Source organism: Pyrgilauda ruficollis, unplaced genomic scaffold, assembly GCF_017590135.1.
Source record: "Pyrgilauda ruficollis isolate IOZ18807 unplaced genomic scaffold, ASM1759013v1 scaffold2, whole genome shotgun sequence".
Lineage (NCBI taxonomy): Eukaryota > Metazoa > Chordata > Aves > Passeriformes > Passeridae > Pyrgilauda > Pyrgilauda ruficollis.
Window position 1 is genome coordinate 13,667,230 of NW_024519206.1, and position 18,770 is coordinate 13,685,999.

An 18,770-nucleotide genomic window follows, 5' to 3' on the forward strand; every position below is an offset into this window, starting at 1 on the left:
TGAAAATCACTTTTTATTAATTTTCAAGTATAAAACAGTATTTTCTACATTTGCTTATCCAATGCAAATTATCTCCCCTGTGGTCAGTTCCAGCATTAACTCTTAGAGGTATTTTACACCATGATAATGGATTGTGTTTAATCACAGAAACGTATCAAAATGAATTTGTGAGACAAGAAGAATGAAATAAAATTAATGTCAAGATTCAACATTGTTCCATCTTTCTTGCAGAGTACCTCAGAGAACACAGCAGCCTTACATTTTTTTGTGAGCTGTATTCATTCTAGGATTTTTATCATTTGGCACTTCAGATTATTTCAGGTAGTATTTCTTTCTGATATTTTCTCCCTGTACTTGTGTGCAGAGACATTCCTACATTCCTCTGCCTAACAGTAACCCATGGCCTTGGGCCAGACCCAAACTAAAGTGCCAGACCCAATAAGCCAAACCTTTTGCAACAAACCTGACTGCAGGACACAATCCCCTGCCAGCCCAGTCCTTTCTCTCCTCAGGTCATCAAGTGCCTTCCACTAGATAACACTTACTGACAATGGAATAACAGAAAATAAAGCAAGCAAAACCCAAATCAGAGACAGAATATTCCCCTTTCTGCATGTAACAACAACAAACCTGTGCATTTAAGACCAGATGTAAATATAAAGTAATCTGTTTAAGAATATCCTGCATAGTACCTGTTGTAGGCCATGACAGAAGCATAGACAAAGAGCTATTTCATTTTTAAAGTCTGAGCTCTAAGTCAGATTGTCAGATGCAGCAACAAATGAAAACACAGTAGAAAAAAACACCAGGCAGGCCAAAGATCTGCTTTAAATGTCACCTCTGCATCACATGCAGGTGAGACTCAAGGTTTCTATAGTTACACGAAGAATGTTTGTTGTACAATTAGCCAGCCACAGCACAAACAATGGTGGTTGCTTTGTGATGTCAGCCAAAATGAACATTATGCTAAACATTATTACTTTTTTTTTTGTTGTTGCTCTGGTGATGGATTTTTTAAAATTCTGCTTTCATTTGGGGGTTTTTTGTGGTCTTTTTGCTGGTATCACTGTTGATATTTTGGTGATGGTGGTGGTAATGTTTTATTTAAAATGTTTCTGATTATAAAGATTTACAATCTATTAATACTGGAAATCTCACTAATAAATATGGCCACATTTTCAGCCTACAGACATGGTGGCGTTTGTGAAGCACTAAGCTTCAAACAAAAATCCAGGGTTTGCTTTTCCTACAAACATCGTAAGTGTAAGTAAAAAAAAAATCAGTAGACAGAAGCTTAGCCCTTGAGTAAGTCTGCATTTTTAATACACTACTTCTACCTACAGAAGAAGGTGAAAAATCAATCTGTAAAATTAGGAAGTTAAAATTAGGAAGATAAAATTAGGAAGTGCAACAGGTTTCTGTGCATAATGAGGCCAATCAGGAATCATTCACAGGAAGATGCTTTGGTTTGGTCCTTAGAGGACAAATGTTTTAACAAGTAGAATGGTGGTGTAGTTGGTTAAAAATCAAGCTACTATAATTGCAGACTGGCAAACACTTCTATGCTTCGGACAGCATAAAACCCTCACCTTATTCTGTTCATCCACAACATTCAAGATTTTAATTCACAGATAATGGGTATTACTTGGAGTAAAGAAAAAGTATATCATTTTATCATCAGTGTTTGTGTACAATCTGATGGAAGGCCTGATATACATTCATATGTGTCTTTCCCATTTTACAATTAGCTAATTTCAGCATTTAAAGATTCCTCTAACAGCAGTTCTAAAATCCCACTTTGTTTCAATGCTTATGCAAAATACAGTTGTTTCAGTTCCACTTCCAGAAAACAACTCAGTTTTGTTTAACGTGCTGCCTTGCACCACCATCATCTTCCTCTTCTACTACAGGTTAGAACGAGTCAGCCAGGGAAACTCCTGGAAGCAAAAAAACAAAGCAACACAGAATAAAAACTGCATCAGAATGGGCAAACAGTAAGAGGGAATCCACAGAATATACAGACTGCTCAAAAATGTTTCATCTCCTTTGGTCTAGAACGAAAAAGAATAACCTTAAATACTGGAAACAGTCATTAAGGGCACTATACAGCCAGTGGGGGAAAAACCCAAACAAGCAGATAGCAAGGAAAGCAGATGGCATAGTGCAAAAGGACCTATTTTTTCCATCTCCCAAATCGAAGAACAATCTTTCTGCCCTCCAACCATCTCTGCCTCCTCTGTGGTTTAAGTGATAGTCCCTAAGGTTTTCAGAAGCTCACCACTATGAAGCTTGCAGAAAAAGAAAGGAAAGCACATACATACCTGTTTCTTTCTCTCAGACTGTGGATCAATCATTACATTTATAAGAGAAGGTGTTTGCTTGTCAGTCACACTTGCTTTCAGAGCATTCTGCAACTCTTCTGGTGTTTTAACAAAGTATCCTTTTCCTCCAAAGGCAGACATAATTTTCTCATAGTGTGCATTTGGCAGGAGAGAAACAGGAGGTACACTGTAACAGAATGGAAAACATGACTAATGGTATGGGAAAATTGCCAGGCTGACTAATTTAATTACTTTAGCACCAATTTTAAAATGCAAGATGATTATTGTGCTGGCCGGATGAATTCTTCTGGGCTGAAAGAACTATGGCTCCTGTATCACCTAAGATGTGTTTATAGGGTACTGTACTCAATTTTATCTTGTGCAGTCATTCCTCAGCTAAGCTTTAGCCTAGTTGTCTTTGTACAGAGATGCCAGCTCAGAAGCAGAAGTCCTGTGTAAACTCAGAACTCGGGTAATTTTGGCGAGTATCAGGATTTTGAAAGTTAGCCCATGATGAACTCTGTACTGTATGGGCTGAAGTGCTGCAGAACCTGAGAAAACAAATAAAGAATCATCTCTCTACTGCACTGTTGTGCAAACAGTAGGCTGGAATTAGGTAGGCTGTTTGCTTTTGGTAATTGGTTCTTACTTATATGAACTTAGCCCAGGATTAAATTGATTTTATAAATGTACTTTTAATCTTGATCACAAAGCATTAAAAATTAAGAGAATGACCATTTTGGTCACTTCTTCCATAGTTGCAAAGGACATACTTTGAAGATGCTTACCATGTAGCAGGGTCACCAAACTTTAACATCTCCTCCCAGGAATTAGCATCAAAACCAGTGTAAATCCCATTGTTGTTCACCACGATTATCAGGATTGGCAAGTTGTATCTATATAAAGACACATTTGGAAGAATTCTGAAATACTTGCCCCTTCTATAAGATGCTAAGAGTGTAATTTCCCTCACAAGTAAAATGAAAAAAAAAAACCATTTCCACCTGAAAAATGATTCAACCATCACTAGTAAAGCACTACATCACAACAAAATAAAAAATGAGCTTGTATGTTTTCTGTCTTGTTTTCATGTGTTTCATGGATGCTCCACCTACCAGCAGTTAAATTCTTCTAGTTAAAGTGACCCTGAAGAGCATCTTCTTGAGGCAAAAAAACCACTTACCTGCAGATAGTCTCCAGCTCCATTCCAGAAAATCCAAAAGCACTATCCCCTTCTATGCAGACAACTCGCCTTCCAGGTGTGCGGTCCCTGGCTACCATGGCAGCTGCTATGGCAAAACCCAGCCCCACTCCCATGGTTCCAAAAGTACCTGCATCAAGCCTAAAGGGAGAATACAGAATCACTATCCCTTTATTTCTACTCAATCTCTTCAACTAATTCATGGTGCCTTACCTTTACTTTCAATACTTTGCCATATGGTATGCAAATATTGTTTTATAAATAATTGGTATAAAGAGATAGCACATGTAGAGATTATTATAGTCAGCCAAACATTTGATAAAACTGCAAATGTTTTAAGTGATATAAACATACTGGAGCTCAAATCAAAATGAAGAACTCTTGTACACTAGTGCTACAATAAAGAACTATTCTCATATGCTTCTAGCTTGCACAGTTACAGTATTTCAAAAACATTCAATTACTGTAGAGACAGACAACATGAAATATTTCTATATTTAATTCCTTGAAAATATAACTATTAGTCTGAAAGCCATTGATTAAATACTGCTGTTCAAATTCTAGTCTTCTGTTCAACCATTTGAAATCAAATTGAAAACTATAATTTAGTTAGATCATTTCCATCAGAAGCACATAATGGATAAAAAAGTACATAAAGTAGTAGATTATTCTAGGGTTAACTACTCGAATTTCCTTTCAGATATGTGCAGTGCAGTCTGAAGAGACAACCAGTAACATTACTGTGTACTTATTTTAAATAAGGGGCAAGAACACACACTTTCCCCAGCTCTACTGGAAGTACATGGGTGTTGCTGGTTGTTTTGCTCACAAAGCAGTATTTTGAGTACCCACACCTTAGGCATGCAGGTTTACATGAAAGCATGCCCAATATATAATCCAATTTTCAAGTTTTCCCTGTTCTGAAGTGTTCCAAAGAAAAACTCTTCACGTGAATTCTTTTCAACATAAAAATCCCAATAATTGTTTTTATTTTTCATCAATATTTACCACAGACTCTGAACACAGAAACAAACATCAAGGTCAGGGAATTGAACACAATCTTCATCACTCCCTTTCCACAGGAAGAGAGCAACTATCACCATTCTGCTGCCAAGCATGCAGAGAATTGCTAAAATCAATGACAGGACATCAGTATGTGAGTGGAAAACTTTCCTTAATCCCTCTCCCAACATATTATACTTCTTTTTCCCAGGCCATTATTCCTCTTAGCTAAATGAAAACATTTATGCAGAAATGTAGCACGTTGAGTCAGAACAAAAGATATCACACCTTTGACGGGGATAGAGATTTGGAAGCATAGTTCGTCCAATGTCCATGGTGTTTGCTCCCTCGCTTACTAAAATGCAGTCCTTGGGTATCAGCTCTCTGATGTGATGAAAGACTGTATAATAATTCATAGGCAGAGATTTCTGTAATGCTAATCCCTTAAAAATAAAAGATATTAGTAACTCCCATGAATAGAATTTAGGGTGCAAAACAGAGACACATAAATAATAACCATGGAAATAAAATACACTCTGCTAGGTAAGGCTGGAGTATTTGGTTTTTCAGGCACTGCATGAAGGTCACTGTTTCTGTATCTGTGCTGGTGACACAACATATTTATCAGAGGCTCAACAAGCTCAGCAGCCCTTCAACGGCCTATAATTAGCAGAAGCTATTAAAACTCAGTTTAACCCAAGAGACATGAAATTTTTCTGCACCAGGTGTGACTATTGACAACCCTAAGTTAGCTGTCATCTGTGTGCTGGGAGATAATTCAAAAGAGCAATCTGCTAAAATGACATTATTTTAGATCCCAGTCTTGGGAACATGCACCTGAAGTTGCAGAATATGAGTTACACAAAGTTAGGTATATACCAAGCATCTGTGGTCTCTTGGCCTTCATTGCTTTTAACACAGATTAAACCTAGACCAGCATTGCTAAACTGCACAATTACAAACAATGATTACAATTAGAAGAAAACTAAGAATGTGTCTTCACCTAAGCCTGTTTCTACTACTTGGAGTATCTGTCCATTGCTTAAAAGCTACTCCCCATAATACAGCAGCTCTGGCTGTGGTCTCCTACTAATGGCTTCAAGAATCCAATCCCAAAGTGTAATGATTTCTACACAGTTTGAATTTACACAAAATCATAGAAAACTTAACCTATAATGCTTACAGTTCCTAAGCATAAGAAGAGTAAGCCTGTACCAGAATGGTACAAATTTTCAAAGTCTGGGTGACTTAACTGAGAAATAATTGAGGAAGCTGGATATAGACCAGTTACAAAACTGACAATTTATCAGTGCCTGTTACAGCAAGAAAGCTTTTAATTTCTTTAATGTCACACTACCTTCGATCTTTCCTCGTTGTTCTTTATTTTCCCTCTTAGCTTCTGCCACCACTCTGAATTAGAAGGGTATTTCCATGATCTTTTGTTGAATTCTACTAAGAGCTGGAACAATATCAAAATGTTGTAAAGGAGTCTTTCAACATGTTTAAAAGATAACAAAAGCATCAATAATAACATTATCAAGAACCATCCCAGCACAATCACAGTAACACTAATCAGAATCTTTAACATAAAATTTGAGAATAGACTGGATATACAACACGAATATACTGCCTGAAAAATGGTTTTCCTTGAACAGCTATTTATTTTTAACTGATAAATTACACCACAATAATCAGAGGAAATTGAGGTCAAAACCAGAGGACACGGGGCATTACGTTACCTGCTCAGTCACGGCGTTTATGTGACCTAATAAAGTTGCAGATGGCCTTACATTATTCCCCAGCTCTTCTGCACAAATATCAATCTGTATTTCAAAAAGAAAAACAACCATTAACTCAAGGATGTTAACCAGAATTTTTTTTTCAGTTCAAGTGAGGAACATACATAGATGTCTAACATTGTCTTCATAACCTGTTTCGGCTGTACAGGCAACTTCCTTTGTCTTTCCTTGACATGACATCAGGAAACCCTTTATACAAAGTAAAACCCTATGGTACATGCCTATTTTAATGAAAAGGCATATATATCTTTAAAGTTGACTGCTTGCTTCTTTCAAGCTCCTACAGACACTGCGGAACTTTAATACAGCATTGTATGTGAGTTAAAAATCTAGGTTCAGGTATACCTTTAAAGTTGACACAAAGCAGCAATTTTCTCACTGAGAAAATTGTGTGTATGCTACTTGACAGTAAGAACCTAGTTAGCATGAAGAAACTGAAAAGTTGCAACTACGGAAGCAAATCTATCAGTAATGCATGAGCCCTCTAAGGTTACATAAACTATTACTTTTGACCAGGTCACACAGACTGTGAACTGACTTAGTGTTTTAATACTAATCTCTGACTGTGAAAAAAATTAAGTGACATGAAAAAAAATTTTCTTTATATTTTTTAGGAAGAGGAATCATAAAATATGTATTATTTGTAAAAATAATATTTGCAAAAATAATGTGTATTTTAAAAAATTAATTTAAAAATTAATGCTATTGTGAAGTTTGGCACTTTAGACTAAGTTCCAGGTCAGTGTAAGCAGGACAGCCAATATGTTGGATCAACTATTACTATTTGATCACAGAGTCTTGGAGAGGAGATTTTAAGGACACAATTTAAAGACTTCTCTTTCTAAGAGCTGGCAGATTGTCAAATGCATTAATTAGTTAAACAGCCTTTCTTTCTCTTATTTCATTTCTGAGTGACTGAGCTCTTACATTATGACAGGATCTGAAAGCAGTTCTTTTTCAGAAAAAAAAAAATCAGCCAAGAGAGCAGTACAAAAGATTCCACAATTTCAATGACAGTTTTCTATCAATCATAGAAATTCCAATGCTCCAAAGATCACAACAGTATTCTGAGTCTAACCCTGTATTGGCCAACTGCATAGATGTGTCTGCCCTCCTCATTACAGCAGCACCAAGCTCTTGATACTAAGAACGATATTGTAAGCATTCTTGAAAAAAGTTAGGAAATAAAAACAGTAATTAAAGATAGCATAAGTACTTCTGGAGAATTACCATAACTATATGCACCATACTGCACTGTCCACATGGTAGTATTTGCCACATGAAATACATTACGAAAATATTTTACAATAATTGCTCTGGTCAATGCCAGAACACAGAAGACTTCCATTAAGTGATAATAATAATAATAATAATAATAATAATAATAATAATAATAATAATAATTTTCCTGCTTACCTGAATAACCTTTACATCCTGTCGATATCTTGGTGGAAGACCAAAATGCAAGATCCAATTCAACCTTGCACCAAGCAAGATGATTACATCAGCATGCTGTAATGCCCTAATAAATGGAAATGACAGAAGCAGGTAAGAAGGAATCACTACTACATTTAACAGTCTTTGCAAAATTAGAAGCAACCCTACCCACTACAGCAAACCCCAGAATACACACAGAATTCGTCTTCTAATTCCTCTAAGCTGCTTGTTTAGCCCCAAAACCCTGTATCCTTTTATCCAGCCTATCACCAAGCCATTCTAGAGTTAAGGAACTTCAGAAGAAAATTAATTACTATTTTCCTATTACACCATATATAGGAGAGGAATCATTACATTGGGAGACCAACAAGATGCTAAAATGATGCTGAGGTTAAAGCAAAAGACTCACTATTGTGACACTGGCAACAGTGGGTGCCAAAATTAAGATTGGGATGGGCCTCTCAGTTTAGTCACCCATTAATTTACCTTTCAGATAGGCAGACAATATTTGGTATATTCTTTTATTCTCCATTCTTTCTAGCAGCGTGCTTAACAGTGCTAAAGCTAATATGCTCAGCAATGGACAGCATTTTACTTTCAGGGTATATAAATGCTCCATCTGCAAACTGACTCTGTGCATATTCATACATAGTAGGGTTCTTAGAGTCCATTCACATTAATTTTGCCAAAAGCCAAAAAAAAAACCCTGTTAAAAATCACTTTAAACATAGTCATTCAGGGTAGTTTGAAATATCTTACTTTTCTTTATAAATAAAGTGCAATTTAATGATAGGGTATTGCAAACACCACACAGAGACAATAGCTGGCAAAACTTCAACTGCAACATGTGCAGTTCAAGTTTCTGTTTATGGTTTTAAAGCAAAAAGGAGTTTGTCTAGTGCACAAAGTTAAATGTTTAACATAACCTGTCTGCCAGCTCTGTTTTATGTTACAAAATACACACTAGCAACATTAATACATCTACTTGCCATAGGTTTCATAGCTACAGAATATAATATATCTCAAAGTATCTTCCTGGTCAGCATTCTAAAGTGATCCACTTAAATCTGTTGTCCCTTTTCCAGCAGGATCTCCAGTGCTCTACAGTGAGGTGCAAAACATCGTTGAAAAAATTTTTGTGGTATGAATTTTCTCTTTCCTGGCATCTGTAGCCCACCAAAATTCCTAGCTGTTTCTCAGCTGTTAGGATTACAAGCCTTGCTTTATATTTACGTTGATCTTGCTGCAGCTACACAATTTGGATGGTTATCAGGAACTACTCCTTTTGCCATTGGTGTAGGCAAAAAAGGCAGTCCACAAAGGTCCACCAACTTTCTGATGTTGTTTTCAGCATGTGAATAAGCAGCACCTGAATGAAATGAAAGAGACTGCTTAGTACTACAGAAACCAACTGTATTTGCTTGCATTTCAATTAAGCTGATTATATTATGGCAGAAAGAGTACTGTTTCCCATTATGAAAACTGCCTGTTACTTTTCATTCTGAAGAACTGAAAACTAAACATGCCAAACCACAGATATCTGCAGTTAAAATTTCACATATTTTTTACAAAAAGTTTTGTTTGCTCGGTTTTTTTGTAAGATTTCAGCTGAACTATTTTATCAATTTTTGCTAAGCAGGACAGGGAAAAATAGGAGATCTTGTTTATTTAAAATGACAATTTTTTAGTGAGTAAAATTTGGTATTATGGGACAGAGCCTTCTGCAGCAGCAACACGAGATGACCTTTATGCTGTGTCATGTAATTTCTTGCTTACCCCTGCTCCACAACAACCTGCCCAAAGACTCTACTATAAGCCTTTATAGAAAAGAGAGAAACACATACAAGTCCTTGCAAAGGTATGTGTTTGTGCACACATTTCCTATGATGTTGCAGCAGTACATGGCTGCTGAATTAAGCTTGCCCAGGCAACCTGGAATAACTGACTGGTCCTTGTGCAATGGCTTGAATATGTGAGTCTTAATTCCTGAAAAATATACTTTTGTAAATATTTCAAAAATTCTGCTAACAACAATATATAGCACAACACCCAGGTGCATTTGTTGAGTAGATTCTCAATTGCTGACATTGACAAAACACGTCTTTTTTTTTTTTGAGTTTTCCACCTTTCCCTTTCAAAGAACACCCTTTTCTTCATGTGTATCCAGCCAGAGAGGAAAAAACCAACCCATAATCTCTTCTGATCCACCTTCTGTTTTCAATTTCATAACTTAATCAATCATAAGATCCATCTAATTTCAATCACTGAACTCCCCAATTAAACACAGACAGAGATCATTCCCCACATCTACAGGAAAATAGCCTGGGTTAAATGGGCTGGTTATTTTAATTCTCTTCCTAGCTGACCTGTATCTTCAACAGAAACACCACTGCACTGGTCAACATTCCACAAGGAGGCACAAAAGAAGTGAACCAGCACAGAAAATAATTACCCCCATCTGCAGGAATTGATTAGACTGGCAGAGTACAAAGAAAAGTCTGTAAAACAGCAACAGCAGCAGCACCTGCTGTGCTGCTGTACATCCCCACACAGGTAGGCTGGCACTTTCAGCAAGAACCAACAGAAAAATTACCTTTGGTTACTCTGATTGTTGCTATATATGCCAGAGCATCAGATAGGGAATATAATTTCTTTAACAGAATTTAAATTGTTCAGAATTTTGGAAGTGATCCCTTGGTATTGGCTCTAGTACTAAAGACAACAGTTATCTGATTTTTTTCTACATAAACTTGTATTTTATCAATTGATTTTTCTTTAAACTTAGATTAAAAATAAACCATTACAGAACAGAAAAAAATATCTAAAACCAGAGCAGATTTTAACATTAAATTCCACAGAATTTTGTGGTTTTAATACTGGTTGGTTGGTTTGTTAGACTAAAAAGAAGATGGGTAACTCTTCTGGGGAAAAGCAATCACAGTTCTTGTTCTGAATGTGCACAGTTCAAAGCTACAACAAAGCATTCTACCTTTGCCAATGATGAGCAGAGGCTGCTTGGAAAGAGCAATGACAGAGGCTGCTTTGGATACAGCAGAGTGTTCAGCCATGCTGATGGGAGGTGGCAGGCAGCACTCCATGTACCTGCAGCCAAGCAAAACAAAAAGAGGCTCTTTAAAAAATTCAAAACAAGAAATACTAAAAGACAAAACCTATTGTTTAGCATAAAACTGCAGTTGCTACACACCATGTTGCAGCATTTATTAGAACAGGAAATTTTTTTTTTCAAAACAGGTTTTGAAGTTTTCTCTCCTTGTTTCTTTAATCTTGTAGGTAGTGTTGTTTCAGAGATTTACAGAGTGACATCAATATATTATCATATTAACTCATTCTTTTTTGCACACTTCATTACTGTCATCTGTATCATGTTATGATGGAATGTCACATCTAGAGGCTGGATTTTCTTGGTTTAGGAAAATAAAATAGAAAATTCACCTATAAATGAATTTTCTTTTGTTCAGTGACTTTAAAAATAATGAACGTAATCTTTACGCACTTGACAGAGCTCTTGTTCACCTGAAGATTCACAAAATCCCCAGGAATGTCAATATAGCAGGAACCTGGACGACCATACATACTGGTCCTTACAGCCTAGAAAACATACAATCACAGTTTTAATCACTGTTTGACAGGATTTTAAAAATATTTATATTCAAAAAAGCAAGAAAACTCTGCTGTAGGCAGACAAGGTGTGTAGTTTCATTTTGCTGATTCATCACAGTGGAAGCTTTTATGGATTGATTTATACCAACAAAATAAAGCTTTGACAGCTATTTATACTTTATCTTATACACCAGCTGGGGCCTTTCAGGAGATGCACAGTATTAGACTTTAAATTCTTTGTTTAATTTGCAATGAGACAACTGCATTATCCGCTGTTACGATTGGAGATACAAAATTAAACATTCATGCTGAATTCTACTTAAAGTAGCGCAAAGAGAGTAAAACCAAGATAACCAATGCCTCCATTTTCTATTACTTTTGATCCCAGTTCTTCTATTGCAGGTAGATGCTCTGCTGAATTTGCACTTCTGGAAACAGTATGACTGTATGCAGAATTTAGGCTGACATGGCTGAAGGGCTGCTACAGCAGTATCAAGAGACTTCTCTAATCCTCTCTGAAGCACAGAGATAAGGATGTTTTTTTTCTCACTCTCAAAAAAAACCCAACAGAGCAACAGCCAAACTCAAACCCCAGGCACAACCATCTCCACTGCCCCCTCCAAATCTCCTTCACATGACAGTGGTAAAACAGCTGAATCATTGCATTTCTTGTTATTGCATCTCTCCCTAAAAGCATTTATTTCATAAAAATTTTCCAACTCTATCTGAAGCTAACAAAAGTCACTGCAGGGATCAGTAAGCATCTGACTGGACTAGGATCTATTTCTAGCCTACTTCATAGCATTGTTCATATGGTAGAACCTCCTCAGTTGTTAATTTACTCAATCAACCATCACCTCCTATCTGCCAGGGCAAATTACTCAGAATACCAACTATATAAAAATAAACCCTCAAAACTTAAACAGAAGACAGTTACCTGGTGTTCTGTTGATCATTTTGTATTTTTTCATACCTTTTCAATAACAGCAGGAATAACTTCCAGGCTGCTTGGGCGGACAGACAGCTTGTTGTACAGCCTGCCAGCTTCAACCTGAATAAAGGCAAAATGACCATTGTATTGATTTATCAAAGTAATTTTCTAATTTCCACATGAATAAAATGAAAGAAATGCCAGATGAAAACCAACAAAGTGGACACTTCCCCATAGAAAAATACAGTAGCAGCTGGTGAAAACTGTCAAAACCACACTCGTTCCTCCAAGTGCTTGATTTTTTTGGCTTTTTTTCCTTCTCTCATAAACTGATTTATTTTCTTGGACATTTTGCTTTTGTCCATCTCAGAACAAACCAAGGTAATTTATACTAGCTGAAAACCTAAAACAGAGTATGAATTCCGATATGAAGGCAATATGCAGTATTTACACAATGTCAATTTTAAACCAGTAGATGGAGCAAATCAACAGCATTATAAGATCTGCTAGGAAATGTTAGTGTTCAGGATTGTTTTTCCTACAATAAAGAAGACACAAGAATTATTTAACTGATACCTTCCTGCAGAAATTTATGTCTGTGTACCTGTGGGAATTCTTGGAAAGCTCCCATGGTTTCCTGATTTCTGTCAGAAGAACCGCCAATAACAATCAAAGGCCTAGAAAAGTATATTAAAAAACAAACAAAAAATGCTGTTTTTTTTTATATATATATATATATATACACACACATATACTTATATATATATTCATATATACAGCATCCACAGATCTGTGCAAGAATAAATACAGAATGCAGAAATGGATTCTAAATATCAGAGTGTCAGCCAGTAGCCTTCCCAGCAGCTTTTGGGTCACCAGTTTTGGGACAATTTGGCCATATTAAGTGTCTTGGATCATAGTTCTAAAACCAAATCCCATTGCAGGCAGTTTTCATTCAAATTTGAAAATATGGGTGACACAGTGGTTTGAGGGAATGATAACACCTAATAAGAAGTTAAAAAGTATTGATTGGTCCAAAAAGCATTAAGATGCATAATTGTAAAGGATAAGCACAAGCACTAAAACTAAGAAACAAGCTAGGATACAATTTTTCAAAAAGATGATGCTTTCTTCGTATACAATTTGGAACACAGTCAAGTTAGCTGGCTGAGAGCACAAGCCCCTGTATTTTGTTTTTAGTAAAAAAACTGCAAAACCAAAAAAAACAGACCAAAAATTAACATGCCTGCAAGCAGTCCTGAACTTAAACCAGTTCACAGCTATGCAAGGAAGGCAGTATTACTTTACAATGAGGGTTATACATTCCACAGGAGCACATTTTTACCGTAATTTCCAAAAAATATAATAAATAATTTTCGTACAGCGAATGAAAACCTGTCTTTTATTCAAATTGTAGGTCAAACTCTTAAAATGCTAAGCACTGAGTAAACAGAGGAAAGTTGTTTTATTAATCTCCTTATTCATCCACACTGTATTGGGTCTATAGCTTTCTAGGCTTTTTCTCTTAAACAATTTCTCTTCAGATATGGCCTTATAGACTGCATTTAACTATAAAATGTATCAAGCTGAAACATGTGCAGAGTGTTCCATGCATAATCCTAAATTCAATCACCCATAAGACTTGGGGATATGTGTATCTAGATCCGAGCTTCATAACCAGGCCATTTCTCTGCCATGCATCAAAAATCTCAGTTTGAATTCCCCTGAGCAGTGAAATGAGAACTTCAGGCTGTATCTTACCCCCATGAAAAATCATTATGGAAAAATTCACTTGGTGACTGCTCTATACATTTCATTCTGCTTATTCTCTCCCCTTAGCAAAATGATTGTTACTATCCAAGAGTATTTGACAGCGACAAACCCTGTGTTCCTCTCACTTGCCTTTTCCAAATTAATTTAAATATGTTAATGAACAAATTAGCTACTACTTCCCAATAATGAAATACAATTACAAAACTGGTCTATTTAGAAAGCCAGCCCCAACAGCTGTATCTTGAAAAGGTTTAGTTTTGCCCTTGAAGTTTTAAATAATTCTGACTAGAAAGAAGTTTTTCCCTCAAGGAAATCATTGTACTACTGTCACAATATTGTAGACATTTTGAAGAGCAGTGGTTATAGACCAAGGCAAAAACAACAGTGAAGCAGAAAGAACATTTGACTATAATGAAACTAATAATGGTAAGTCTTATGGACTTGCAAGAGAGCAACTTCAGTAAACTGAAAAAAAAAATTTAACTGCAATTTCAGCCTGCTTGTGTTTACTCCAAATCTTACCAACTATCACACACTTTGGAGTTTATTGTCACAGCCAGAATGAGATACAAAATCTTGCTCAGAATGAGACAGGACAGGAGGCAGCAGCATGGCAGGTAACTTTCAGCATGAAGTATCAAGAGGTTTTCCCTTGAAAATGCAGTTTGCCCTCAAAAATGTCTCCTGCAAATCCATTAAGTTACATGTACACTTCTTTCTTATAATCAAACTCCCAACTATTCAAAAGCAAGGTTTTCCTATAATCTTTTTTAGTCTAAGGTCAAATAGTGACAGCAAAGCTTTAGTCAATAACCCAGTTTTTAAAAAAAGAATTTGAACACTAGAGGACTTTTTTTTTCAAAATGTCAGACTTGATTTGTAGTGTTCCCATTACCGAGCTTCCCTTGTCCATCAGCCACTGCTAATTCAGTGTTCCAGTGTTCACACTGCTCTGGGTCACATTCTGTTCTGTGAACACATCTGCTTGGTATTGCTACAGCTTCTTCCCAAAATACCTCAGTACAGCTTTCTGAACAGCTTTCAGTGACAGACCAGACAAAGCTGTCACGTCTCAGTGAAGGCTTATAGGAGTAAATACTATCCCTCTGCACATCATTTAGTTCAATACTTAATTACTGCTCTAAATGTCTGCGTGGGGAGCAAATAGGGATTTTAACAATGCAGTTGTGAATTTATTCACATATGAAATACAGTAATTCAAAGGCAGTATGAATTTAAGTTTAGGAAACACCTTTCAGATGATCTCCATGATCATGAGAGCATTACAGGCTAATATTGACTTCATTTTCAAACACATCCATACAACCAGTTACACTGCTAGATTTTCTAATATACACACAATGGGGCAGGACAAAACCAAGAATTTTATCCATGAGAATACAAAAAATGTAACTAAACTAATTTTAAAGTTGATAAATGAAGAATTCCTTTCTCATTATCCACATGAAAGGGGAAAAAAAGTAAAATACTAAATACCATGGAGCTCAACATCTGAAACAAGTAACAACACACAATTATTGGAATTTTAAAGGAAACATGCAGATAAATTACCAGCAGTTAATGGTTGCATTTGCCATCCCTCCAAGGGCATGTAAGAAACCTGGACCGGACACTACAAGACATACTCCTGGTCTACACAGAAAATACAAAAAGAAAAAAGGAGGAAGAGAGAAAAGGAAAGTGAGCACAAAGAACACCAAATAAATAATTAATAAAAATTAGTAAGGTGGTGAAATATAGAATATTAAAGCTTTACATGTCACCAAAATTCATGAATGGCTAGGAATTTGTATGAATGACTAAAGGTCGACATGGAAATCAGAAACTATGAAGCTCTATCACTCCAATTAGAAAGGCAAGTGAACAGTTATGTGCCACCCACACAGAGGTGGGCAATACACACAGGCTTATCCTGACACAGCTCCTGACTTCTATCACATTTGCTCTGTTACCTAATGTTCATATCCAATTTGGGAAACTTATGTTTGCAGTTTTCTCAACTGCACTTCATCAGCAGTTTCTAATGAAGAAAGCTCACACTGGAAGAACTGCATCTGATTCAACACAAATTTTACTGAAATTTAATTCAGGCAGAGACACTTGCTATTCCAGGTGATGAGATAAAAAATGGTAATTCTTAACTAGTGAGCATTTCTTAACAGCTTTGCACACTCTTTACATACCTGCCAGTCAAATATCCAACAGCAGATGCAGCATAACAGGCCTGTTGAAAATACTGGAGTTAGTGATACTATTATTATTATTATTATGCATACATTTGATGATATTTTGTAAATAACTTTCAACAAAAATACTAAAAATAAGCAGGTACAGATTCTTCCCTGACTATAAGAGCTTAAATGTAAGTAAAAGCTCCATTTCGCCCTTTCCATTATAGGATGTGTCCATGGAAATTAATGTGAAAAATCTCAAGACTCTTCTCCACTTCTCTCCACAATTCAGGTTCCTGCTCTGAATTACAGAAGGCATTACATTAGGATTATTTGGGATTTGAAATAGAAAACAATCAAGCAGCAAAAAAAACCCAACTAAAACAAGGGAAGAAAAAGAAATAGACCAAAACACAAAACTTCTGCTTTCCACTGCCTTCTGGATGAACATGGAAGAGAGACTTGCAAAAGAAAGTGAACAAGCAGAAATGCAGCCATTCTGAATTGTATTTCAGAAATCAAGCAAAAGGTTGAAATCTCACATTGGAGAGAATAATTAGATGATTTGGGATTGTCTTTTACAAGCTGAGCTGCTGAAATACGTCTCACTCCACTTTGGTACCACACATTTAAAGAAAAATTATGTTTTGAAGAAAAATCACAAAAGTGACATCTACAACATGTGTTGGCAGAGCTCATCAGCAGTGTTACGGCAGAATATGTTTTTAAGCCATTCCTGTAGTGATATTAAACATTTGGATATAAATTTCACCTGGTAAAATGACAGTATGTGATCAAGAACCTGTGTTCACAGGTGACAACAGAACTCAAGAATTCACATGTGACATTGCCCAGTCTCTCATATTTTCATACTCCTGTCTTGAAATCAGTGAGTTCTAACACTTAGCGGAAAAAAACCTAATTTTGCAATATTTCGTAATTTTTTTAAAGTAAGCTTCTGGCCTTAGAACCTGCCTCTTTCATTTTTAAATAGAGTGGAGATTTGATTTTAATTATAATTGAGTACTCTAGTGGTAAGATGCCCACTTTGGTTCCAGCTGCCATTATTAAAGGGTTCTTTAAGCCTGATTCCCTTCACAGCTGCACTAACTCCAGGATATTGTATGCTCACAACTACCTTAGGATACAAATATAAAGAGATTGCTTTGAATATGTAGTGATAATTATTATTAAAGATTAAGAGCTAACATAAGCAATGTGTTTTGTCAATAAACATATTGTAAAGGGGGTTTTGAAGTTTAGAACTGAGCTGGGTTATCAGTCTTCTGAACAACTGCAACAATCTCTAATTACCTAAGGACAGATACAAAAAACACACACCCCTGTGAAGTTGCAACACAGTTTTCACTGTTCAAAGGGCACGTGGGTGCAAGTGAGGCGCTTCAGGGGAACTTACACCAAGTCAAAGGCCACAGGAGAACGGCTTATGCTATTGGTAGTGCTACTTTCAGCTCCGTGCTTTCATCAGGCGTTTCTATTCTGCACTTTTATGAGCTTTTCACGGAATTATTAAGGTTGGAAAAGACCTCCAAGATCACTGAGTCCAACCTGTGACCAATCACCATCTTGTCAACTGGAGCACGGCCCTAAGAGCCACATCCAGTCGTTTTTGAACACCTCCAGGGATGGTGACTCCACCACCATCCTGGGCAGAATAAGAACATAAGGATGCCAAGCAACAAGTACAGTGCTTGATTATTATCTCATCATGCGATTTTATTGTGATTTGACTTGTTTATGGGCCCTATTTCCTATGAACACTACTAATTAAAATTTTATCACTTTTACAGGGAAATCCTTTTGCTACATCTGGCCTAGAAATGAGGTAGAAACTCAATGCTTGGGAAAAAATCCCTTAATTTTCCATGTATCATATACAGCTGCCTTCACCAAAAAAGGAGGCAGCTGTAGAGACATCTTTCACAGCCAGACCACACGACTGAGCCATTTAAAACTATGACACATATATATTGAGTATATCTTGAATATACTATATATATATAGATATATATAGATATATATATACTCTATATATATACCTTTCACCCTTTGCCAAGAAATTACTCTATTATTCACTGAGGATAAAGAACAAACCAAAACTCACTACAAGATGCAGCTTCATTCATCCTTTTCAACTCCCCAAAGAAGAGAAATCATGACATTTTGACTTTAAAACAGTCTTTGTGCTGTTTTTATTCTACTAACAAAAGCAGCTCATAATTAATCAGCAGAATGTTTTTTGCCTCATTCATCTAGTAAAGACTAATAAATAGAACAGCATCTCGTTTGGCAGTGCAAAGCAATCTTCTCTGTTAATTACAGACAGATGAGGAAATTAATTTTAATCATGTTAGTAACCACAGCTAAAACTACAATATTTGCTAAATGGCCTACAGGAACATAAAGATTGTGCCAAATTCCCAGTTCTTCAAAAACTCAAATACAACTTTTAAATATGTTTGTAGATGCTTG

At 36.2% G+C, this 18,770-nt stretch overlaps 1 protein-coding gene across 2 annotated transcripts in view; it reads right to left on the minus strand.

Moving 5' to 3' along the window:
• Positions 1-18,770, minus strand: part of HACL1 (2-hydroxyacyl-CoA lyase 1) — a 21,155-nt gene continuing 2,385 nt past the window's right edge. For both annotated transcript variants that reach the window (XM_041466290.1, XM_041466291.1), the window contains exons 3-17: positions 16,290-16,330; positions 15,658-15,738; positions 12,917-12,989; positions 12,355-12,432; positions 11,275-11,369; positions 10,750-10,862; positions 8,994-9,129; positions 7,740-7,845; positions 6,264-6,347; positions 5,882-5,983; positions 4,813-4,967; positions 3,505-3,663; positions 3,110-3,217; positions 2,322-2,508; positions 1-1,937 (exon numbers count right to left, since the gene is read on the minus strand). In XM_041466290.1, the coding sequence (XP_041322224.1) occupies positions 1,905-1,937; positions 2,322-2,508; positions 3,110-3,217; positions 3,505-3,663; positions 4,813-4,967; positions 5,882-5,983; positions 6,264-6,347; positions 7,740-7,845; positions 8,994-9,129; positions 10,750-10,862; positions 11,275-11,369; positions 12,355-12,432; positions 12,917-12,989; positions 15,658-15,738; positions 16,290-16,330 (1,551 nt within the window). In that variant the 3' untranslated portion in view covers positions 1-1,904. The remainder of the gene's footprint in view (positions 1,938-2,321; positions 2,509-3,109; positions 3,218-3,504; positions 3,664-4,812; positions 4,968-5,881; positions 5,984-6,263; positions 6,348-7,739; positions 7,846-8,993; positions 9,130-10,749; positions 10,863-11,274; positions 11,370-12,354; positions 12,433-12,916; positions 12,990-15,657; positions 15,739-16,289; positions 16,331-18,770) is intronic.